The 26,251-nt window shown below is 36.6% G+C and overlaps 1 protein-coding gene across 1 annotated transcript; it reads left to right on the top strand.

Annotated features, from left to right (window-relative positions):
- The first annotated feature begins 457 nt into the window (after nt 1-457).
- LOC594665 (NADPH--cytochrome P450 reductase) lies at nt 458-26,251 on the top strand. Its single transcript, XM_030992281.1, has 15 exons — nt 458-655; nt 2,297-2,496; nt 6,558-6,618; nt 7,969-8,097; nt 8,940-9,089; nt 10,022-10,146; nt 10,667-10,756; nt 15,826-15,924; nt 17,078-17,194; nt 18,437-18,555; nt 19,938-20,119; nt 20,865-21,014; nt 22,239-22,512; nt 23,200-23,428; nt 24,991-26,251. The coding sequence occupies exons 2-15, from the start codon at nt 2,312-2,314 to the stop codon at nt 25,133-25,135; spliced, it is 2,055 nt and encodes a 684-aa protein (XP_030848141.1). The 5' UTR covers nt 458-655; nt 2,297-2,311; the 3' UTR covers nt 25,136-26,251.

Genomic DNA, 26,251 nt, shown 5'->3' with positions numbered 1-26,251 from the left:
CCGAATATCACAATCACAACACTTACCTCCGAGGTTCCGGCTATATCAATAGCCCATGGAGGCAACATAACAAATATAGAGGTAATAATTGATTGGACCTTTGAAGAAAATAATGAAAACTAAACTTGCGAACAGCTAGATGCATTTTCCTCTATATACAGGTCATGCATTTCCTTTATACCCTATGATCTATATTACCCTTTTCATTTTACTCAAAAGTTAATCGCGGCTGTCTCATATGTCCCTTTATTTGCCTATGGTTATGATTGCTAGATCATCTTCATCAATGGGAAATGAAGGGGGGGGGGGGGGGGGGGTGTTAAGTAAAATTAAAATAAAAAACTACCTGAGGGAGTATGCCAAAAATATTTACTAAAGTAAATTGTATATGATGCGTACGTGTGCGCGTGCGTCATAGAGTCTATATAGGATCTCTATGGCGTGTGTTAGTGCGTACGTGTCCGTAATCAGCTGAAGACGTAAGGTCAAGGGTTATTGCATAATTGCAAATTGCAAAAGCTGAACTTCCTAAAGTTGGCTGTGGCCGATTTTTGATTTTTGTGTGAAATAATTTCGATTTATTTCGTAAAGGTGATGTGAACAGATCAAGGGTGCTTTGAAAATATACTGAGGAGATTTCGGAGTTAATTAAGAGGTGAGTTAGAGGGGCAGTGCAGTGTGAATGATCAAGCGAGCGCGAGTAAAGTTCGGAATCGGAGGGGCGGCTTGCGCTTGAGCCATGGCCTGAGGCTGAGCGAAGCTGAATCGAGAGCGCTGAACTGCTAGCTGAGCTCTGCAGTACTTGTGTAACCGTGTCAGTCAGACAGCAGCGCCCGCCCTATTGAGTTGTTCTGTGCGAATTTTGTGTGAAATTAATATGATTTTGAGTTGGAGGCACTCAATTCTCAAGGAGGCATTTGCCGTTACTCAGCTCTGTGGCGTTACCGTTAGTAACTTTTTGTGTAGGAAAAACTGTTGAATTAGATTCTAAGTCTCAAGACGACCTTGATCAGTATGGCGCTGGCCCAAGAATAACGATCGTCTGCATGAACGAGGATCGTCTTTGTTAACGCGGACTGATGCGTTCTTAAAATACTGATACGTCAGAGCAAAGAGGTATCTCTTTCGTCTTTGGTCAGAGCAAGCAACACATAGACTAATCACCTTCCAAATGTGGAATTCCATGTACCCGAACTGATTTTGCACTAAAAACAATTATGTTTACAGGACCCAGTTACTGGAATGCCCTCCCTTAGAGTTGAAAGTCCTTCCTTATATCCTTTCAAATGTAATCTGAAGGAACTGCTATTTAAAGCATATCGACGTCAATATGTAACCTTTGCGTGCAAGCGCGTTGGGTTTGGCTGTCGTGCTTTTGGAAATACGTCTAAAAAAACACACAATAAAACATCCTTACTTTTATATTCGAGAGTGTAACGGCTGACAAAAAGCGCTTGCTCGCTTCGTTATTCTATTTATGTATGTTATGTAGACTAATATACAAATGTTATCATTTATTATTATTTGTAATGACATGTTCGGGTATGTGTATTTTTGTCTACATTGTAAAATAGGGAGGGAAAATATAAACAGCACCACTGCATGTTTCTTTATTCTTTCCCTTTTTATTTCTATTTTTTGATTCATCTGGATTGGTCACTATTTATATCCGATCTCCATTTATACAGCTTTACAAGCTTGCTTTCATGTAAGTCCCATGATATTTCTCTCAGTTAAATCAGTACTCTATATTGACCACTTTATCTTTATGTTATTTATGATGTATTATTGATTGTTATGTTATCACACAAAAAATAACTTGTACTTTATTTTGAAATGTAGATAGATGAAACATGAGAAATATGAAAATAAATGAAATAAAAAATAAGGATGGTCTGCATTTTTGCAGACGTTTCATATTGTTGATGGGCACGTTGGCGATGCGGAAAACGGATTCTGTGATGATTTTCTTGATGCCTTTTACGTTGACTTTGTACAGGGACTTTCACATTATGAGCGATAAATACTCTTAGCCTCTTTCTAGAGTTTGCGACGTTAGTCCTGGCTGTAATACAAAGAAATGCAGTGTACACAGGGAAAAAAAATGTTTTTGCATTGCCAACTTGGTACTTACTTTACGATGATAGTGATTTTGTTAAGTATAAGAAGGCGTACACAAGGAGTTCGCTGAACTTAGCCAAAAGAAAAGAAAAAAATTGAATAAATACCAATAAAAGAAGAATAATATTGTATTTTTCACCAATATATTTTTTTCAAATTTCCCTTTATCTTCTAGTATAAATGAAGTATCATGTTTCCTGAGGCTGAAGCTAGTGAATCGATAGAAGCTACATCAACCGAAGCCATGGGTGGACCAGCGATTGGTACGCTGGACATCTTTCTCCTCAGTCTGAGTGTAGGAGTGGGGGTCTACTGGTTCTTCTTTAGGAAGAAGGCAGAGAACAAGACAGAGGGACTCGTTAATCCCATTACAAGGTATGGAAGGAGTGAGATATTAATTGATTAATTCATTTCCCTATTGTGTAAGTATTTTTATGCCACTATACTATATTCAAAGTATGACTATCCAATATTACTTAAATAATCTTGTTAATGCCACGTAGGGATATGGATTGACATATTAAAGCCTGTCTGCACTAGTTTGGCCAGATGGGATTAGACATCCCTGCATGGTCACTGACAGGTGGTTATCTTATCATATCAGCTCTTGATTAACATAAGAAAAAGATAAGGCAGATAAGGCATTGTTTGCTATATAGGGGCGCAAGTATCTAAAAGTAGTGCGGTGGTGCTTTAAAATATACAAATCACTAACAAAATATTTTGCCCTATACGCTAACCTGTATTCAAAGTATGTGTTTCCAATATTGCTTACATGTATATAAAGAGATCTACATGTATGCTAAGCTCAAGTTTAGATACAAATTAACACAGAGGGGACTGGAAAGTAGACCACTTGATGCACTTTACATGTTCGCATATGATGCATAGAATAAGCCCTCACTGAAAGCAAGTCCCATGCGCAGGTTAAATGTTTTTTTAAATTTTCTTTTAACTCCTTAACCCATAGAATGTAAGGTAAATTTTGTAAAGGTTATTTGACACATTCTAGCCGTGTATAAATGATTTTTTAGGTGAATTGTACACTTTAGTGACATAATGACATTAATTATGTTTTCAGTATGGTTATTGTTTAGGTTGGGCAGCGTTCTTGCTTATATATACATGTAGTTTGCTGGCACAACTCCTCGTCAGTCATGCATATTTCAGAGTGTCTGAACTCTGAACTGTATATCTCTACTGCTCTCCATAAGCCCTCTAGACACAGCTGATGACTGACAGATTTAGATTAGGCTCAAGGCTTTATGATACCTTTAAAAGTGTCAAATTAAAGTCTGTGTCTTGAGACTAGCCTACATGTGTTCATGTGACAATCATGTGATGAGTGTTGATAAGGTAGTATCATTCATTGACTTACAAATATTTGAATACTGAGCATGTCAAATGGAGCAATATTTGGTTAGCAATATTTAGTTAGCAATATACGGTAAGGGGAAACGAAAATGAAAGTGGCCATGAATACAAACTATGTACTACTTTTAAACTTGTATACACTGTGGGTAAATTTAGAATTGGACATCATCATATGTAAGATTTTACCCAATTGCATATATGGGACCAAGGGGGATGTTTCACAAAGACTAGGAAAGTCTATAAGTTGGACTTAACTATGGCAGGCCGTTCATGTCACTGTTTGCCCTCGCCATTTACTGGCATTGGTTTTTCAAGGGACGTACAAATTATGGTCACAAATCTACAGAATTTACACGTTTTGATAATTCAATATTGAAGGAAAAATGTTATCTACAGATCATAATGGTGAGAGCAAATAGTGGCATGAATGAACTTGAAGTGTTCCCTGTAATATGCCTATATGCCTATATGCCGGAGTGTTGGCTCAGTCAGTAGAGCGTCCGCCTCACAACCGGGAGGTCGTGGGTTCGAACCTTGGCCGCGTCATACCAAAAGACGTTAAAAGATGGGAGTTGTTGCTACCTTGTTTGGCGTTCAACAATAAGGGATAGAGCAACGTCGATCTGGCGCTGCTCAGTGGCTGCCGGGCTCACGATCAATCGGGCAAAAAGAATTTCTGTTTCGGTTTAATAAAATTTGGAGTGGACTTTAAAAGATTATTATTATTATTATAGGAATTCGAGAATTCAGTAGTCAACGGGGTAACACATCTCACACAATGTAGAATATTCAAGTGTTCAAATCATATACAGCACAGGTGTAATTGGGAATTGAAAGATGGAACCCATTTCAAACAACTCAAATCCTCTTGAAAGCTGTGGCATATATTCAGATGTCATGTTTGCAAAATTAAGTTTGAGATACCTTTGGGATTTATTCCTTGTGACCAGCTCGCATTCATTTGTGCTTTCAAAATTATTGAAATAACGACAACCTGTTTACATGGACATACTGTATACAATGTAGGTAACCTTAGAAATAAATATGAATGTGCCTACATGTAATACCATAATAGATAATATGCAGGTGAAGGTGTACATGTGAATTGAAATATTAGAAATGTTTTAGATAAACAATTCAGTTGACTGTTCACCGAGTACATTGTTCTACACATCTGTTTATACATGTACATGTACATGTTGACCTTGTATTTTCATCAGGTCATATTTATTTACATAGACCTCAGGGAATGATCAGCTTTCAGCACCTTAGGCAAGCTGTGTGAATGTGAAGAAAAGAAAAGAGGTCATGAAATGTATTCAGAATCCCAACTGATGACAGACAACTCACATTACTTTCATAAAAGATAAAGCTGAATTCTGGCCATGCAATTGCATTTGATAGAAACTATCTGAACAGTTTAATAGGAAGGTTGATTTTGCAGTACTGGTACTTAATAATTGAAGTACATTTTGCATGTACAGTTAAAGGTACTATGTCCCATTTGCAGGCCAAAAAAAATGAAAAACTTAAATTCCAACTGCATTTGAAAGATAATACTTATTTAGAACTTCCCTAAAAAAGGTGGGGCTTGAAAATGTCTTCAAGTGGGAAAATAATGACTATTAGTTGTCAAATCGACTTTAGGGCTATAGAGCCCAAAAGTAATAGTCTTGATTTTCAGACAATTGTACCGAATGGTCATACGTTTTATGCTGCACAAAGATTTAATCAGTTTAATCTTGGCCATCACAAGAAGTGGGTTATTGATGTAGACACATGCTCATGTACCCTTTACATCTCTTTTCATGTATGTTATTACCAAAGAAGAAAAAAGCCAGTCAGTCACTCAATAGTGTCTGACAGTGAAGTCTAGCAAGTAAACGGGTTTCCTTGCATAATTTGAATATGAGGACACTGCTAACGTTTAAATTTCACAGATAGGACATACATGACATATTCATAATTCCTGCAAAGTTCTACAGAATTTGAGGTTGGCTGCAAAAGGGACATAGTACCTTTAACAAGTAAATTGTTCATACCCTTACCAGGTTTTGTAATTTTTTAAGTATTTGAAAAAAAGATTTGTCACAATTTAGGTTTCTTGAGAATGTGATATTTAATGAAGCCTACATCTACAAGTATTCAACAAAGGCCCTAATTCAACCAATCCACCTTTGATTCTTGAGTTATGAAATACACCACCCCCAAAACCCATTTTGACGAGGAGTATGAATTATTCAGTTATTAGACTGTATGCTGTGAGGATTTTTAATGAACAGAATTTAAAGGTATAGATTTAGTCGTGGGTACATGGGACCACACACAAATGCTTGGTGCAAAGCTGTTCAGCTATTTCTTGTCATGTTTTAAATATGAAGGCATTTGAAGTACAGTCTTTTTCTCAGGGAACAAAATATTTATTTTTCGGGGGCTACTTTTCAAGCTTGCCTGCCTGAAAATAACATTCTAAAATTTGTTTTGCGTTAAACTCTATGTAAATTTATGGGGGCTCTTTTCTGATTTTCGGGGGCTCTTTTGGGCATTTCAGGGGCTATTTCGCCCTGAGACCTCGTGTATTTTTTTCACTGCTTTTTCTTTCAAACTGTCATTCAATAAATGAGAAAACCCACAAATATATATTTTTAATGACCAGAACTAAACAAATCTATTTATTGTTATACAGGTTTTGGTCATGGTCATCGATCTAGTAGAAATGTGTGTCCGGTGTGCATACATTTACACTTACATGTAGATACATTTTTGTATGTTGCCTAAAACCAAAAGGATAATCAAATTTCTTCCATTACCTATAAATGTTAATAAAGTAAAATAATATGAGTTCTGTGAAATAAAGAATTTTATCCATGAAGTATCTACAAGGTATGAGAGATGCACTGCTGCACAAGAAATTTACAAGTGACATGGAGTCTCAAGAATTACATGTACATGAGAGTGAATAGATCACTGATGAAAAGGTCACTGATGTAAAGGTAAATACACTTTTATCATAACATTGATGTCATTGACAGTTTTCTTTTTTCTTTTTTCATATCTTTCAGTTCCTCTATGACAATGAGCTCAAACAGTGGGTCAGGATTTATCACGAAAATGAAGTCATCTGTAAGTTGTAATTTTTATATCAAAGTCCATTAGATGTTGACTTTTATTGACTTCTCACCTGATAAGATTTATGATTTTAAATTATTATTGATAACAAACTTTGATAGTGTACACGGGATGGAAGTCATTCTTGGGTAATGTTTCCATGAGATGTGACATACATGTTCATGTAGGAGCATTTAAGGATATAACATTGACCTATTAGACTTTTAAAGTGTTATGTTCTAGCTCGATATAGCAAATATTGATTCCATGCTCGTATGAATAATAATTTTTGATATCAGTGATGCACTTGATAATTCTTTTATGATATGGACTTCACTGATATAGTAGTTCAAAGGATATATGTACTTTGATGTAAAACAAAAAGTACATAGACCTTCACCTTACAGATTATTACTACTAGGTTAAGATGGGATACACATGAATTTTATGAATGTGAACTTTGGTACAAATATGTTTATTTATTCAATGATGTGGTGTTAGACGAAGTGGTGTTGTCTTATAATTGATAAGTCACCTGAGCATATTGTGCAATGTTCTTATCCCTGTCACTGCACTTTAAAACATCCTTGTTTTGATGCTCATCTACATTTGCCACTCTCCACCCAGGTAAAAACAGAAAAAGTATCTGGCTGTCTGGTATGGACAAAAAAAATGTAATTTTATTCTAGATTTTGTGAATGCAGGAAAACAAAGTTGCATAATACGCCTAATATTGCTGCTACCGTTGCTTGTTTGTTGTTGTTGTTTTTGTTGATCTTCTTCTTTCTCCCTTATTCCTCCTCTTGCCCTATCTTCTCTTCTTCTGCTTCCCCTTCTTCTTCTTCTTCTTCTTCTTCTTCTTCTTCTTCTCCTTCTTCTCCTTCTCCTTTTTCTCCTTCTTCTTCGTCTTCTTCGTCTTCTTCTTCTTCTTATCCTTCTTCTCCTTCTTCTCCTTCTTCTTCTTCTTCTTCTTCTTCTTCTTCTTCTTCTTCTTCTTCTTCTTCTTCTTCTTCTTCTTCTTCTTCTTTCTTCTTCTTCTTCTTCTTCTTCTTTCTTCTTCTTCTTCTTCTTCTTCTTCTTCTTCTTCTTCTTCTTCTTCTTCTTCTTCTTCTTCTTCTTTCTTCTTCTTCTTCTTCTTCTTCTTCTTCTTCTTCTTCTTCTTCTTCTTCTTCTTCTTCTTCTTCTTCTTCTTCTTCTTCTTCTTTCTTCTTCTTCTTCTTCTTCTTCTTCTTCTTCTTCTTCTTCTTCCTCCTCCTCCTCCTCCTCCTCCTCCTCCTCCTTCTTGTATTTTCTTGTTGTTGCTGTTGTTTCCATCATCATTTAATGAATGTTTAATTACTTTACCCAATTTCTCTTTGTTTACAGTCTAGGAACGTGGTAGTGTTCTATGGTTCTCAGACGGGTACAGGGGAAGAGTTTTCAGTTCGGCTGGCCAAGGAAGCCCAGCGTTACGGTCTGAAGGGCATGGTAGCAGACCCCGAGGAAAACGAGATGGTAAGAAAAGCTCCCCATAGTCCCATCAATTCATTCTCAAGCTGAGCTGATAACAGCTGCAAGAGTATCTTAAGGCCATCCATTTGAAAATAATGAGATTTATTAGTTCAAACTTGATAATGGAGAAATATCCAAATACATTAATTATTAAAAGGGCGATATACAAGATTGTAGAGGATGTTATTAACTTTAGAGTCATAAATAACCCACAAGATGAGACAAAAAACATTTCATCTGTAAAACACTCTTAATTATACCTGTAAGCTGAGAAGGTCAATTTAACGAGGCTAAGTGCCTCTGTTTTAGGATGTGTAATCTAACATATGCTTCAGCATCATATGTGCTGGGCTTTATTCCATAAAACATTTGGGATTAAGGTTGCAGTTTTTGTGTTAAAATGTCAAGTATTTATTTCAGGGTTGGATTGAGAAATGTTGAAAAAGTGTAGGCAGACGAGCCATTGTCACAAGAGCATGTGTTATATGACCATGATTTGAAGTAAATATTAAAATATGTCCATTTCCCTCTGTATGTTAAGATATCAAGTGCTTTTGCTAGTATAGTAAAGTAGTAAGTAACATAAATGGTAATCCAAGAGATAATTTCTTTGTTTATGTCATTCAGCAACATATTGTTTAAAACCTTTACTAGTTGTTATAAAATACTTTTTTACGTGTTTAAAAAAAAAAAAAATTGTTTTATTGTTATAATTCTAATCGTATGTGTACAATATGTATTGTGTGTGTTATGTATTAAAGTAATAGGAGGTGCATGGTTAGATATATCAAGCAGCTATTAAATATATATGTCGCATGATAAACTTCATTCTATTTGGTATGTAGGAGGACTTGTCCCAACTAGCTGATATAGAGAACTCACTTGCTATCTTCTGTGTGGCTACGTATGGTGAAGGAGACCCAACAGATAATGCTCAAGAGTTCTACGATTGGTTACAGGACGGCAACGGTGACCTCTCAGGGGTCAAGTACACTGTAAGTTATTCATACAAGAAATGTACACACTTAATAATGCAGTCAAACCTGCTTTAGCAACCACCTGTATGGAAAGACCACCTGTCCTTAAAGACCACATTTTCTGTTTCCCGTGAATAGTGCTTATCATTGAACGTGCACTGAAGGGATCTTGGGCCCGTATTACAAATAGTTGATATCAATCGCAAGTATGTACATAGGAGATTAACAGATAGGAGACTGCAAACTTACGATTGATTGGAGAACTTTCTGGATCAATCGCAACTCTTTGTAATACGGGGCCCAGAGCATGAAGTCCATCTGCTCACAAAGACTGCTTTACTTGTCTCCCTTGAGTGGTCTTTATATACAGGTTTCACTGCATGTGGTTTGGGGATGGAAAATGTAGTTTAAACTTTTTAACCTTCATGTATTGCCGTTTTGATCTGGTTAACATTGATGATTGTTTTTTCAACAAATATTCTACTCATCACTAAATTACTCCTTGGATATAAAAATAACAGTACCAAATATAAATTTATAATGAAGAGTCATTAAAAAGGAAACATTTTAATGTGTTGTAATAGCAGTATCGTCGAACCATTGACCCCTTTCCCTTGTTCACATCTGCTTCACTTTTAGAAAATTATTAATTTGAGATAAAATTTTAATTTTTAGACAAATTGAGAACCTGTTGATTGCTTTGACTGAAACCTATGGAAGAATGTGTTTCAGTCATGAGCAATGTTACTGTCGAGAATGGATATAAGTAAGGAAGGCTTGCAACTGCTTTAATTTCAGTTTGTAAATAATCACAAATGCACACCATCTGTCATGGCTAGAAAATGTAATGCCTTTAAATTTTTTTTTTCCATGAACGGTTCAGTGTAATTGCCATGTACCTCCAATGTACTTTTCCCATCTTATCCTTTCCTTTCACCTGTTCCCCATAGGTGTTTGGCCTTGGCAACAAGACCTATGAACACTATAATGCCATGGGCAAGTATTTGGACAAACGATTAGAAGAGCTTGGCGGAGAGAGGATATTTGAACTTGGATTGGGAGATGATGACCAAAAGTAAGTATTGCTCTTACTTTTGATATAGTTTTATTTTCAGAAAACATACATGTACTTCTCTCCTGTACCGGTAATTTCAAATAGAAAGGTATTTAATTTTTGTTTATATAGCTTGTAATATTTGTTTGCTAGTTTGTTTATTTATTTTTTATTTTTTTATTTTGCTACACAAGGAGAAGAATTATTTTAAATCAGTTAGACGATACATATTTCTGAAAGCATAAAGATTTTTGTCACATTCAGTTTTATTCTTAACATTGAACCTCAATTTAAAGATATGCATGTTATAGAAAGCCATAATCTTTTTCTCTGAAAAATGAAAGAAATGTGATTCAAATTGAAATTGTTATGTGCATTTTCTGATTTTGCCATGAAGTTCAACAAATTTGTATGTCTCCAATGTAGTAGTCCCCTTTTCTCACTTGTTTTTCAAACAAAAATGTTAGGCCTATTGTATGAGTTCAGGACAAAATCAAGATGATTATTAAAAAAAAAAAAACTGCTATGTTTTGTGTTTTAGTATTGAGGAAGATTTTGTGACATGGAAGGATCGTTTCTGGCCTGCAGTCTGTGAATATTATGGATTAGAAGCAACGGGTGATGAATCAAAGTAAGTCCATTGTTAATTCTTTTCAGTTAATGCAGTAAATCCTGCTTGTTTACTTACCGTAAATCTCTGTGTATAAGGCGCACCTGTGTATAAGGCGCACCCCTATCCTTTTGGGTTTGCTTTTTTTCCTCCCGAGTCCAAACCAAATTTAGACAGGCTAGTTTTTGAGTTGTGATTCGATATCCCCCGTGTAAGTGAGCTGCATGATACAGGTGAGTGAGCTGGAGACACGGGAGAGCTTCGGCCGGCAAAGTGCTTTGTGAAGGGGCATAATTTATCGAGACTGAAAAAAAAAAAAAAAAAAACTCTCTTCCCTTCAAATTAGGAACGTTGTTTAACTTCAAATAGTAGATCCTATTCTTTATTTGCATTATGTCATTCATGTTGAGACACAGAGATTTTCGGAAACCACTAAAAAGAAGCATTTTGAGGACTCAAAATATCCTGTACCTGTGTATAAGGCACACCCCCGACTTTCGATTTTTCCCAACAGAAAAAAAGTGCGCCTTATATATACACGGAGATTTACGTTATGTTATTTCAAAACTGCGACACTTGTCTGTGTGATATAAGATACAACAAGAGTGAGACTAACTATGGTTTAAAGCTGCTATGGTATACTGGCATATGAATGAGACTTAAAGCATGTGCCTTTGAACAATCTGTATTACACACACACACACATGTACTGGACATACCAAATCACCAATGACCTTTGGAATGACCTACTTCCAATGTCAATAATCTATCACCATGTTTGTATTGAAGTTTTGCAACTACATGTGCGTAGACAAAGCTATTCCAAGTCTTATCATGAGTAATCCATGAGCTTTATCTTTGAGTATTTGAGGTATAATATGACTCTATGAGTCTAATAGTGGAGCTATGCAGCCATCCATGAATCCTATTATGTGTATGTTGAACGAGTACATTGATTATAGAGGTCTTAAAGCGGGAATGCACTACTTGTAGCTACATGCGCCCTATATATATATATATATATATATATATATATATATATATATATATATAATCCCCTTTTTCTTATGCTAATTGAGAGCCAATTTTATGAGATAACCCCCTTTCAGTGACCATGCAGGGAGGTCTAATCCCTCCTGGCCATCTAGTGCAGATAGACTTTAATATGTGGTAGGAGCTACACTGCATGCATAAAGCCTCATTTTAATATGATACTGTAAATGACATCAAAAAGAAGAAAAAAATACTGCAGCAAAATGAAGTAAGACAGTGTAGAAATGGGCCTTATATTGCTGTATCCTGTGACACACAAATAAATCAGCGGGCATAGGGGTCTTTGTTACATGCAGTTACTTTTTTCCTCTTCCTAACTTGCCAATCGTTTACATTGTATAATATTTTGTACCACTGCGATTTACCTCATCAAGCGTGAACGAGCCTATATAGGAAAGTGAAGTTGAGATTGTATAATTCAATCCAAGTGATCCAACTGACATTTCCAACACTCTTTTTCAAACAACAGTACACTTCTGTATGAAATCAAATGTACCGGTACCTTCCCTTTATTGTGATTCATTGAGGGGTGAAATTAACCCTCAAATTCACCTTTACCCCGCTTTAAAGTGATGAATATTTCTTGAAATGTTGTAAAAAGCCTTCATTGTCAGAAATGTGGTAATGATTATTGATGCATTCAAAGAGAAGAGAGAAGGAGGGCGGGAGGGAGTTTTGCATTTGAGAGATCAGTGACTCAACATAAATTGCATGTGCTTATTAAAAGTACTGTGTACCCTATTATTTGCTGCGAATGGGTAATTGAAATATCAGAATGTCAACACAATTATATTTGCTTGAGATAAATATCGCAAACCTATACCCCTACCTTCTACCCACCCTTACCCAATTATAAGGCATATTACCCAAATATGGATATTGTATGCAAGATAAGTTCATGTCTGTTTATTTTCCACTTAGAATCAGAGTGCAAAGTACATTTCTTATTACCTGGTATATTTGCTTGTGGTGCAATGTTAGATTTGCATCCACATTTATTTTCCCCTTGAATATGTTATGTTAAAGATGAAGTTGAGTTGTGGTCATGCGATTGTATTGTGACAGAGACAGTGTGGAATTGATCAGAACAGGTTGATCATCTAGCATATAAGTATTGGGTGTGTACTGCAAGGTTCTGGAATCATCAAAATGATAAGAAACTTGGCCCAGTCTTGGTTAAGTTACAAGCATGGTACACAGAAAGATGTATATGGGGATACACGAACATGTGGAGTAAAAATCTGTCCCGAGTTTTATGCTGTTACATGACATATTTAGCATATTAAAGAATTTGAAGAGCCATGCTTTTTAGGGAACATGTTTAATCTGATGTTCTTCCACACTTGCATAATAACAATGATAACGCTCACAGATTATTGTTCACCTCTTCCCAGAATTAAACTTTCTCTTTGAATAGGGGGAAAAACATTATCAACATCATCACAGTGCAATACATGTAGATATCACAATCCTAGCTCCATACTCACATTCCTCCCTCCCCCCTCCCAAGGGCCAAGGATTGCCCAGATATGGATACTGCATGAATAATAGCAGTTTATGCACCACTACCTCAATTCAGATTCTAAAGGCAAGAACGTTTTTATTACATTGATGACTTGTGCAATGTAAGACTAAAATATGCCCCTGGTGTGCTGTGTTTGGAAAGAGGACATTGATAACATCATCATATTGGCAGTGAACATCACACCCCTACCTTCCCCCAGGCCCAGTGATTGCTCAGATATAATAATGGCCTTTTCTCCAAAACATTGATTCAGCCTCAGAGGACAACATACATATGTGGCTGATTCCATAAATTAGGGACCCACTGTAAGGATCGACCCACTGTAAGGAACCCACACGTATATTCTAGGTATAAGGATGCAATATTATGCTAAATCACTTTACAATCTCACTCCAGTATTCAAAGGCATCGTTTAGCAATGTTAAATCTGAGAGGCATGGCCCTACGTGTAATCAGTGTCTGCGATATGGTGTATATTGAAGCCCTAAACAAAATTGCGCTTCAGAATGATCATGAAGTGTCTCAAAAAGTAAAAATCTTTGAGTGACCGGTTTAACCATACTCGTTTTCCCCAATAGACTGTAGTTTATTAAAACCGTTAGGAAAACAAAAAATGAAATACTGATTTCCAATCATAAATATTTTGATAATTAGACAGGCGATCGGCTTGTAAAAGTCATGGGATTCCTGAATGACCTAAAGGTTTATAATTATGATTGCAGCAAGAGCTAAATCGTAGATTTTGTTTCAGAATCTGAGGCAATGTTTCCGAGTCACTTTAAGTCTTTACTCAGAGCCACAAATACGTGTGAGTTCCTTATGTAACAGGGACACCAAAAATGTCACATGTTTTAGTCTCTTGCCTAGTACTGGTGCAATATTGAAATTCCAGTCAAATTGTCCCCTATGTATGCATTAGACTATGCCTACATGCAGAATCATTATTTACATACACAAGTTAATGCTGTTTCATTTTGTAAGATATGGATGTCATGAAGGCATAAATCACATATTCTGATCGCAGACATTGGGGCATAGTAAGATATCTAATTTGCCACACTCCACCCAGGTGAAGTAAATGGGTACCTGGTAGGAATTTATTCCTTGAATTGCTAGAGCGCCGTATGGTAGCCGTGCTAAAGCCAAGGTAATAATCAGGAGCGCCAAGAGGGTCAAATCTGACTGACATGAGCGCTATACAAGAACCCACTATTATTATTATTATGTGTAGTCGAGTGCAGTATAACAACTCCCTACTTGTTTAAGGGGGCACGTTTAGGTTTTCTAATATAACAAAAATGAGATTTCTTGGGGAAAACGTTACACATATATTTTATGTTTTTGTCAGAGCTCTCTTACAGCTTTTCAGAGCTAAACCACACACTGCTTTGCAGTATTACCCCCCCCCCCTGCTGACCTTTTGTGTGAATTTGAATGAGATCCAATTTGAAGGCAATGAAATGGGCAAACCGCAATTTTAAAATTGAAGTTTTTGTTGTGTATGTTCCGTGGACCAGCTGCTCTTTCATGAAACCATACATTGTAAATACTTTCTTGTTTGCATTGGGAAGATTTCTCCCTCTTAGAAGTATGGGAAATAATGAATAAGGACTTATTATAATTATTATAAGTAGAAACCTAATCACCCTTTTCTGAACATTTACAGTCCCCTGTCTCTAATGTACATAGTTGGGACTGATATCAATTGGTATGTACATAAAATACAATGTACATGTAGTACCTAAATTAACATTTTGTCTATTATGTGTTTTGAGGTGAAGGTACAGTTGCAAGATGATGTAAATGTTTAACAATGTGCTTTAAAATAAATAATTTTATTATTATTAAGATTGTAAACTTTATGTAGTTGCTGAATATTGCTTTACCTGATTTACCTGATTTACCTGATTACACTAAAGACTCGTTCAGAAATGATACAATAAACCATGCAAAATGTATAAATGAATGGTTACTGCGCAACAAAGGTCCTACACCTATTAACTTACATTGTAGCTCTGTGTTATAAGATTGGAAAGGTGAAGCATATTTATTTATATGTTTGTTAATTTGTACGTTTGTTCATTCGTTTGTTAATTTGTACGTTTGTTCATTCGTTTGTTAATTTGTTTGTTAATTTGTACGTTTGTTCATTCGTTTGTTAATTTGTACGTTTGTTCATTCGTTTGTTAATTTGTACGTTTGTTCATTCGTTTGTTAATTTGTACGTTTGTTCATTCGTTTCTTCATTCAGATTTGATTTCCTAGACTTTGGGTGCTATAGAATACGATTTCCACTGATAGCCTACAGAATGATGAAACCAGTGGTGATGATTTATTGTTATTATTGAAGTTTGAAGTTTATTATCGAAACAAAAAGTACCGGTATATCAATATAACAATCAAATGTGAATATTTAACATTGAAAGGATAAATGGGACCAGAAAATAGCATTAAATGCTAATCGTGTCTGGTACCACTAACACACATTATGTATGATTTGTTTGTTGTGCAGCATACGTCAATATGCCGTGACAGAACACACCGAAGATGTCCCTGAGAAGGTGTTCAGTGGTGAAGTGGCCAGGCTTAATGCATTCAAGAACCAAAAACCGTAAGTATGCATTAGGCACCCTGACCCTTCTACAAATATTGGTCCCGCACTGTCCCGCACAGTGTGCGCCACGTTGTTATTCTTTTTTTTTGGGGGGGGGGGGGGGAGGGGGAGGGGGGGGGGGGGGGCAAAGAGCCAGCTCAGCAATACAGTTTGTACCATGTCCATGGCTATAAGTTTAGTTCATGACATCATGTGTGGTCACGTTACAGTGACACCATGTTTTCTATGTCTATACAAAGATTTGTCTTGAAATAACGAGGTGGAAAGTAGTGCTGTCGTCAAGTACAAATTCCCTTGTTGACACCTTGGGTCAAACATTAGGCCCACAAATTCATGATTGCAATTGTGAATATGATCACACTTAATCCTACATGTTTGAGAAGAAAAACAATCATAGAATAACTCTATTTTGAAAGAAAAATAGACTTTTAAATTACAATCAAACCTGCTTTACTGACCACATGTATAGTAAGACCAACTGTTTATAAACACCACATTTTTTTGTTTTCCTTGAAAGCAATTTCTCATTCAAACATGGATTACTTGTCTTGTCTCCAAGCAGTCTTCAGATACAGGTCTTCAGATACATGTAGTTAGCCAAAAATAGATGGTCCTCAATGAAAGAAAACTAATATCTTTTATTGGAGTATGAATGGTGACATGATAGTTAACCTGGTGTTAATAGTGAGATTCTAGCCATCTTTCTAACCTGCACAAGCCAAGTTTGAGGTACTGAATGTGCAGATTGAATCCAAAATCTTTACTCTTGTCCCACATGTAGAGATTGGTGTATGGTATGGGAGGAAATTAATCCAGTGTCTGATGGTCATGGCAGGGGCCTGGTTTACAAACTAAATTGACTCTGGTCTAGTTGATAATCACAAATACTCCTATACCAAGCGAGGCGCGATGGCTCAGTGGTAGAGCAGTGGTGTCGTAAACAGGAGGTCCCAGGTTCGAAACCAATTTGATGCCCTAGTGCCCTTTGGTAAGGCATTAATCCTCATTACCAAGTCCCCTGGAGAGGCCTTACAGCCATCGGTCCCCTGGTTGCTTACTTACAAGCATACACATGCTTTCTTAACAGTCAGGTACAACAAACAATCCACCCAGACTAAACCATTGTATCTTTGTGTTCATTTTATTACAGACCATACGATGCCAAGAACCCATACCTGTCAGCAATCACAGTCAATCGTGAGCTTCATCAAGGTGGTGACAGGTCCTGTATGCACATTGAGTTTGACATCTCAGGATCAAGAATCAGGTATGTAAGATCCTAGATGATACAGTCAAACCTGCTTTAAAGACATCGTTTAACAATGTTAAATCTGATATGCATGGCCCTACTTGTTATCAGGGTCTTTGATATGGTGTAATATTGAAGCCCTAAAAGAATTGGCTTCAAAATGATCATGAAGTGCCTCAAAAAAGTAAAAATCTTTGAGTGACCGGTTTTACAATACTCATTTTCCCCAATAGACTGTAGTGTTATAAAAACTATTAGGAAAACAAAAAATGATTTTGATTTCCAATCATGAATATCTTGATAACCAGACAGGTGATTGGCTTGTAAAAGTCATGAGATTTCTGACTGACCTAAAGGTTTATACAGTAATTATGATTGCAGCATGATTTCAGGATCTGAGGCAATATTACCGAGTCACTTTAACAACCACCTGTTGAATCATGTACTAAAGGAACATGTACATAAAGACCACCTGCCTATAAAGACCACTTTTCTTGTCTCCCTTGGGTGGTCTTCATAGACAGGTTTCACTGTAGTTTATAGTTATTGTATCAACAAGGAAATTGGCATGAAACCTCTTGCCAGTGACCTTCATTTGACCACTCAACCATTCAACCAACTGGAGCTTTCTCCTCTACTGCTTCCAAACTCTGGAACATGGGGGCGTTTCACAAAAATTGTCATCTGTGACAAATGACAGTTTTTGTTATAATCTACTGAAATCCTTGCTTCTGATTGGTTATCAGCAGATTTGTCACTGAATTTTGTCATTTGTTGTTGAAAAAAGGCTTTGTAAAAACGGGTCTCAGGCTCCCTCTTCAATTGAAATTATCATCAACAGTCGAACAATTTAAAGAGAGTTTGATGACATATCTTTTCTGAAACCATATGCACTCATTGAACTCACACTCCTCACTGCTTGTTATCTTGTATAAATTTGAATTCTAAAATGACTCAGGGATGGCATCTCAATGCACTTTGTATCCAGTGGAAAGGCGGTATATGAAAATTTATAGAAGCGAGGAGTGGGAAGTCCCGGGCTACATTTAATGTAAAAAAATTCATGACACATATTTTCTTGCGATATTTTGACAATTTTTTGTTTAATTCTCACTCCGCTATCTTGCCAGTTTTTATCTGTGAAGCATCATAATGCTATTCCAAACTTAAAAACTGTGGCATCCAATAGGTGGCACATCATATTGTGAATACACTGAATTATAATCATGCTAATAGAATGTGACTGACCTTTAACCTTAGGTATGAGAGTGGTGATCATGTTGCTGTATATCCCACTAATGATCCTGAATTGGTTGCTGCCATCGGTAAAATCCTGGATGCTGATCTGGATACAGTCTTCACCCTGACCAATGTTGATGGTAAGAAACTTCGTTCTCCACATTCAAAGGCATTAAAACATGACAAACTGCAAAATCAGAAAGTTTTGTGTGCTTGGATTGTTCATGAATTTCACGTATGGTTCAGATTCATACAAGTTTCATGCTGTTCAATAATTAAATCACATTTGACACTGCATTTCTGGAAAGTTTCTTTCAATGAAAACAGCAGCCATAACAATTTGTAACAGTTTCATGAATTTAATTCAAACTACAATTTTTGAATTTACAATACGACTAGTTTAACCCTATCTAGCCCGGGGGAGGGGGGGGGGGGGGGGGGCTTTAGAAGCCCAAACTGCAAAATCAGAAAGTTTTGTGTGCTTGGATTGTTCATGAATTTCACGTATGGTTCAGATTCATACAAGTTTCAGGCTTTAGAAGCCCCCCCCCCCTCTCGACATTATTCGCGATAATTTTTTAACGCAAGAAAATCTTACACTGAAATTTTGTGACTTTTTTCTTTCGAGTCTTGCGCATCTTTTGAAAGAAATTTTTTCGAAAATCGGACCTACCATTACAAAGTCACATGTCCTTTTGTCTTTGCATGTCAGCCCGAAAATCGCTCATTTTTGTGATTTGTGTACAAAACATATGGAAATCTCATTTTTCAAATTAAGAGATAAAACATTGGTTATTCGGTCTTGTTTATAGTTTAGGTGTTTATTTTGGAGTCAAAATAGTTGAATTATAGTTGAAAATGAAATAAAACAACAAAAACAATAAAATACATAAGTTAAAAAAACAAAGAAATACATAAGAAATTATCAAAACAGTAGATAACATTAGGAAGAACTTGGCTCTTCCAATTTTTTTGGCTGTATTATTATCCCAAATGGTCTAAATAATATATGTAGTGAAAATTAATGTTTAAATATGAAGAATATATGAAAATATATAAAAATGTGAGTGTTATTACCATATTTGCATAAATTACCATAAATATGCAAATGAGTGAATTTTTCAAAAAAATTAAAATTACCATAGTATTCTATACACTTAACTTGACATGCATGCAATTTTTTTTTTTTTGGGGGGGGGGGGGGGGGGAGGGGGGGGGGGCCTTAGAAGCCCCAACGAACAGAGGAGGCCAGTAAGAAGTAACTGTTCCCTCGTCTGACCAGCTATCAAACAGCTTTCTCCCATTTACCTGGACATCACATCGTGCCCCAGGACCAATGTCCTTGAGCTATTGGTTTACCGGTAATACTGCTCTTCTCATCTCATTCTTTAGAGGAAGCCAGTAAGAAGCACCCATTCCTTTGCCCCAATCGATACCTTAATACTAATGTCCTTAAGTCAGTCTGCAGTCCTGTAAGAGTTAACTAGGCATCGTAACATACGCTGATCTTTTTCCTTGACAGAGGAGGCCAGTAAGAAGCATCCGTTCCCCTGCCCTACCAGCTACCAGACTGCCTTTTCTCATTACCTGGACATCACCTCATGCCCTAGAGCCAACGTCCTGAAGGAGATCTCAGAGTATGCCACCGATCCTGCAGACAAGGAGAAGCTCCTCCTCATGAGTTCAGCTACGCCAGAGGGCAAGGTACTGTAAAAGTAGAAATATTCATGGTACATTAATTTTCACGGATTTTGCGCTAAGATCGGCAAGCGTGAATTTTAGAACTCGCAAAAATATAAGCAGGACTTCTTATGCATGTTTTGAATGGGCTAAATTGTGTGCAACGCGAATTTAAGAACCAGCAAATATGTTTTGGGGTCGTTCAGCGTGGAAAATTAATCACACAAAAATAACAGCTTGTATAGTAAGATAGGGTTTGACAGTTTCATTAGAACTAGGTACAGTAATGCCAAAAGTCACTTTAATTAAAAGATAATCATGGTCTGTTGATATTTGGATGCAGGAAATCTGTTGTGTAAGAAGAGTTCAACAGCAAAAGCCTGGGATCTTATTTTGTAAACTCTTACTTACTAATTTCTGCAGTGTCAAACACAAAACATCAGTTGCTACTATTCAGGCCTTCCTATGTTTAACCATGGGTATCAATTACAACTATGCATTGGTTGAGGGCCAAAAACATTGGGCAATGAACACACGTGCCTATATTGCAACCTGCAACGTAATTGATAAGACATTGTCTGTTGAGAGCAAGAAGTGTAGTAATTTGTGCTACATATCCTACAGTTGATGCCCTTTCGGCTTTCAGCAGAGGACATAGTTTTTTTATATGTCACTTGAATGTGAGATAGAAAGATTTTCAGTTTTTTCTTGACTGTTTGATTACGATCACCATTTTAATCATGTCTTTATCTGTCAATGCCCTTCACAGAAAGAATACAGCGACTGGGTGACCAAATGCCATCGGAACATCGTGGCCATCTTGGAAGACCTTCCTTCTGTCAAGGTTCCTTTGGACCATCTGTGTGAACTGCTTCCTCGTCTCCACGCTAGATACTACTCCATCTCATCGTCTCCAAAGGTAACTAAGGCACATTCTCAGTTCAATATGGGATCTGGAGGGTGTTTCACAAAGATCCTAAGATGAACTTATCTCTAAGTTGGACTTAGCAATTATGGAAAGCCGTTGGCATCTACGAAAATATTTAGTAAAAGTTTTTTAAAAGGCATAAAATGTTGATTCAAATCATTAATATTTTCTATTACCAACAGTGATTTCATGTTCTTGATATGGAATTTATAAAAAGTCTAAAATACTTGAATTTTTGCTTTTGATTAATGCTACAAATGGCTCTCCATAAGTTTTAAGTCTAACTTAGAATCTTTGTGAAACACCCCCCTAGCATTTATTCTAAGCATGTATGGATCAAACTTGATTTTGTATGTGTGGGACCACTTGATGAATATTGTTGTTGAATGTGTGGTGTTTCGGTCTTGTTAAAAAATGGGTCTACTTATGTTAAATGCACATGGATGGGTGGATTCTTTGTTGCAGGCACTTTTCAGTTGATGTGATTCCTTAGAATTGTAGAAACATTTGGAATTATACAATTCAATTTTTACAAATTAATGCATGTCTTAATGCATGGCCTAGGATGAAAACTAGTATAATTTATATCATCTTGTTTATGATAAGATTCACTATCAATTTAAAAAAATAAAAATTGTGCAGTGACTGTTATAATGATATAGATAGTTCAAACATAAGTTGTATGAGTTTAGTAGAAATTGTTGTCCCGGTTCCCTCTTTCATTGGTTCATTATGTTATGTAATCCAAACATGAATGAACATGAACAAAGTCTACCATATATCAAAACCAAGTGAAGAATAATGCCTAAAAAAAAAAATGTTGTATTACCCTTTGCGACCGACCCAAAAATCTTGAAATCAACGGTCGGCGTTTTATTTATTTATTTATTTTTACCGTTTTTTAGAGAAAAAAATATTAAAGAATTAGCAGCCAAAAGAGGGAGGGACAGTGAAGTCTAGCAAGTAAACTGGTTTCCTTGCATAATTTGAAGATTAGGACACTGCTAATGTTTAAATTTTACAGATAGGACGACATATTCATAATTCCTGCAAAGTTCTATAGAATTTGAGGTTGGCTGCAAAAGGGACATAGTATCTTTAAGAGCAATACAACATATTTTTTTAAGGCCTAGTTGTGGCAAAAGAATATCTTAACCTTGAATTATGTTCAGAGCTGTCATACTTAATAAATTTATCCGTAATCCAATCTCATAGGTGAGCCCCGACAGGATATCCATCACTGCTGTCCTCATCCGCTACACCACACCCACCGGAAGGATAGGGAAGGGCGTGGCCACCAACTGGCTCAAAGATAAGATCCCTAACGGGCCCGAGACCACCCCCTTCAGGGTACCCATCTACGTGCGCAAGTCTCAGTTCAGGCTGCCCTTCAAGACCACCACGCCTGTCATCATGGTTGGACCTGGGACCGGTCTGGCTCCATTCAGGGGCTTCATCCAAGAGAGGGACTTCTACAGGAAGGATGAGAGTGAGTTGCAAGAAATGTTTTAAATGTGAAAACTAGAAGCACATCTTTTCATTTAACCTTATGTTGTAGAAGCATATCAGGAGCTCTTGCAGCATAGAATATATTTGCACTTTGTCTGCGCTTTATAAATGTATATTATTATTATTATTATTATTATTTTTAAAAAAATATAAAAAAATAACGCTAGGTGATCAAGCATTTGCTTGTGCAGCCCCAAAACTCTGGGATAACTTACCATTTGAAGGCAGGAAATCACCATCTGTGAATATCTTTAAATCAAAACTGAAAGCACATCTTTTCAATTAGCTGTAAATCTAAGCATATCAGGAGCTCTTGTAGCGGAGTAGAATATATACTTAATGTTGGATGGTTTCTGTGCTCTATAAATGATTATTATTTAAAAAAGTAAGCTTCATGCATTCTGCATATTTTTATGTTTAATGATGCTGTCTATTATACGTTTGAATGTATCTAGTATATTTATCCTTTTATATGTCATTAATTTTATTTCATGTTTACATGTACTATGTTGTATTTTAACCATCATACCTTGTAAATGACCTGCAATTCAGCTTCGGCTGCCAGAACGTCATGTGAATAAAACCTTTATTGAATGTAAATTATTATTGTTATTAGGCAATGTACAAATATTATTTATTATACCTTCTCGAAAATTTCCCACTCCAGCCAAGAAGGTCGGTGACAGCATCCTGTTCTTTGGCTGTCGCAAGAGCACCGAAGACTACATCTACAAGGACGAACTGGACGAGTACCTCAAGAACGGAACCTTGACGAATGTCCATGTGGCCTTTTCCCGAGAGACCGAAGAGAAGCTCTACGTGCAGCACCTGATGAAGAGGTGTCAGAAGCAGATCTGGGGCATGCTGGAGAAAGGCAGTCATATCTATGTCTGTGGGTAAGTAACTGTGGTAAAAATAGAAAGGGAACATGCAGGCCACCATTTTGATTCATGCTTCAACTTTCTAAAAATGTCTTCGTCATAATATACCAATTAAATTATTTTTTATTGACAAATATAATATTTTCTTTTGTTCAAAATACCTCATGCTTCATTTAAAAGCTGATATTTACCTAGAAATCACAACAAATTTCCTTACTCATCGCTACTGCAAGGCAAGTTCGGACTAGTCACGGAAGGTGTACACAATACTTTGTTTGATTTGTCAGATTTGTCAGATAGAAAACAGAAAATTGAAATTGATAACGTTGTCTCTGATGTATTCAATGTGCCTTTTGGCGTTCCTCAAGGGTCGCGATTAGGCCCTCTGTTGTTTACCTTGTATACAAGCAGACTCCTTACAAATATCCATACAGAGTTTCCTAGTATTAGTTGTCACTGCTACGCAGACGACACCCAACTATACCTATCTTTCTGTCCTAACACACCGGCTGAAGATCATTGTATTTCTGAATTAGAATCATGTGTTGTTTATATTAAGATTTGGATGTTGCAAAACAAGTTGATGTTAAATGATAACAAAACAGAACTTTTGGTCATTGGTACTCCACGCCAGGTTTCTAAATTTAGGTCGCGTAGTGTATCAGTTGGTGACTCAACCATAACCCCATCTGATACTGTTAGAAACTTGGGTGTGTCTTTTGATACCCACCTGAATATGGATTCACATATCACTAAAATATGCAAATCAGCCTATTTCATGATTTATAATTTGAGACGCATTCGAAAATACTTTGATCAGGACAGCATGAAAACTATCATGCATGCATGTGTTACTAGTAAACTAGATTACTGTAATAGTTTATTGTATGGATTGCCAGACTCACAAATTTCCAAGTTGCAGCGGGTTCAAAATACATGTGCACGACTAATTTGCAGCCTCCCAAAATTCTCTCGAATAACCCCACTTCTAAAGGAACTACATTGGTTGCCAATTCGCCAGAGAATTACATTTAAAATATTAATGATAGTCTACAAAGCTCTAAATGGTCAAACTCCTAGTTACGTTACTGAATTGTTGCACATCAAGTCTCAAACCCATGGTCGTAACCTTCGTAGTACACAAGACACATTTATGTTGCAAATACCCCCATATAAAACCAAAGTAACCCTCGGGGACCGGTCATTTCTCTGTGCTGCCCCTAGATTATGGAATAAATTACCACTAGAAATAAGGAAAGCCCCATCACTAGATAATTTTAAATCAAAACTGAAAACTCACTTGTTCATATAGTATGTATAGCACAGCATTTACGAGCTCTTGCAGCGCAATAGAATATATCCACATAGTTATTGCGCTTTACAAATGAATATTATTATTATTATTATTTTGATTTACTGACTTGGGTGCATAGGACGGTGTGTCCCCTAGCTCCCCTACGAGAAATCATTCTCCATTCTGATCTGTCCTGAGCTTGTTGCTATGCCTCTTGTGTGGGTAATCCCACATCGCACCGATGCTTCGTATATCCTGATACATTTTCTTTCTTTCTTTACAGTGATGCTCGTTTCATGGCACCCGACGTCCAGCGTACCATCCGTGAGATCATCTGTCAAGAAGGAGGCAAGACGCAGACAGAGGCGGAGGATTACATCAAGAAGATGCAATCAAAGGGACGCTATTCCTGTGATGTCTGGAGCTAGTCTTTAACTGTCTCCAAATCTACTTTCGTAATATTAATTATTTTATATCCCCATACCCAGCTTTGCATTTGATATGTTGCTCTCGTGTTGGAATCATGCTTAGCTCTGTTCACATATGATATAATTTACAGCCTTAAAAAAAGGTGTAGGGGAAATATATGATGTTCTATACCTCATCAGTGTTCTACAGGATTTCAAATACCATTAATTACAAGACTTTTCAAGACTTTTCCTGGTACCCGCTTTTGTAGAAACACACCATTATCGGATTATAATGCTATGGAATCGCGTACCCATCATGAGAGATAGTATTTTCGGGATATGCTTGTTTGATGTCGCATGACACAATGCATTTCTACATGCATTGCCCACCTTGAGACACCAGGGGGGCGTTTCACAAAACTTTTCATCAGTGACAAATGACAATTTTTGTTCTAAGCTAGTGAACTCCTTGCTACTGATTGGTTATCAGCAGATTTGTCACTGATTTTTGTCATTTGTCATGAAAAAAAAGCTTTGTGAAACAGGTCCCTGGTGTATCCCATAAAGTCTGCTAAATCTGTTAACTGCACTTCTCTAGAAAAAGATATTCTGATACTTCTGTTACTTACCAGATCCATTCTGAATATAGCACACCATTACTCTCTGGGTAGCTTACAGAATTATGCTGTATGTTGAGAGCAGTTACTCACCTCCACTTTTTTTGCGGCAGCAGTATGTCTGAGGAGGTTTTCTGCATCGCGTGTGAATGAAACCTAAGTAGCAAATTCTTATCCCCCATAGAATTGAAACCATTGAAAATGATTATGATGATTTATTAAAAAAGAAATATATTTGAAGAATTCTGAAGAAGGGATTGAATCGCGTACCGGTATCATGGGCAGCCCTAAGTGTGACAGACACTAGTTCGGTTCTCGAACCTACTATCAGTCTTCTCTAAGGAGTTGTTCACTGGTAATGGTATCAACTGAAATTAGAGTAATAATCATAAAGATAGAGTTTATGATTAATATAAAGAAGTTAGTTATAGCACAGGGTGTTTGGATTATTAAGTACTTTGACTTTTAAGAATTATTGAGAAAATTATTGTATTTATAGTAGAACTTTAAAAAAAAA

This window comes from Strongylocentrotus purpuratus, unplaced genomic scaffold, assembly GCF_000002235.5.
Source record: "Strongylocentrotus purpuratus isolate Spur 01 unplaced genomic scaffold, Spur_5.0 spur5_scaffold_2, whole genome shotgun sequence".
Taxonomy (NCBI): domain Eukaryota; kingdom Metazoa; phylum Echinodermata; class Echinoidea; order Camarodonta; family Strongylocentrotidae; genus Strongylocentrotus; species Strongylocentrotus purpuratus.
Note: the sequence above shows the minus strand (reverse complement) of the source record. Positions and strands in the feature narration are given on the sequence as shown.

Excerpts from the sequence above, each read along its gene's own strand:
- LOC594665 (XM_030992281.1), top strand. The coding sequence starts at position 2,312 with ATGTTTCCTGAGGCTGAAGCTAGTGAATCGATAGAAGCTACATCAACC. Across the intron at positions 22,513-23,199 it reads CTTCTACAGGAAGGATGAGA|CCAAGAAGGTCGGTGACAGC; the intron begins GTGAGTTGCAAG and ends TTCCCACTCCAG. Across the intron at positions 23,429-24,990 it reads AGTCATATCTATGTCTGTGG|TGATGCTCGTTTCATGGCAC; the intron begins GTAAGTAACTGT and ends CTTTCTTTACAG.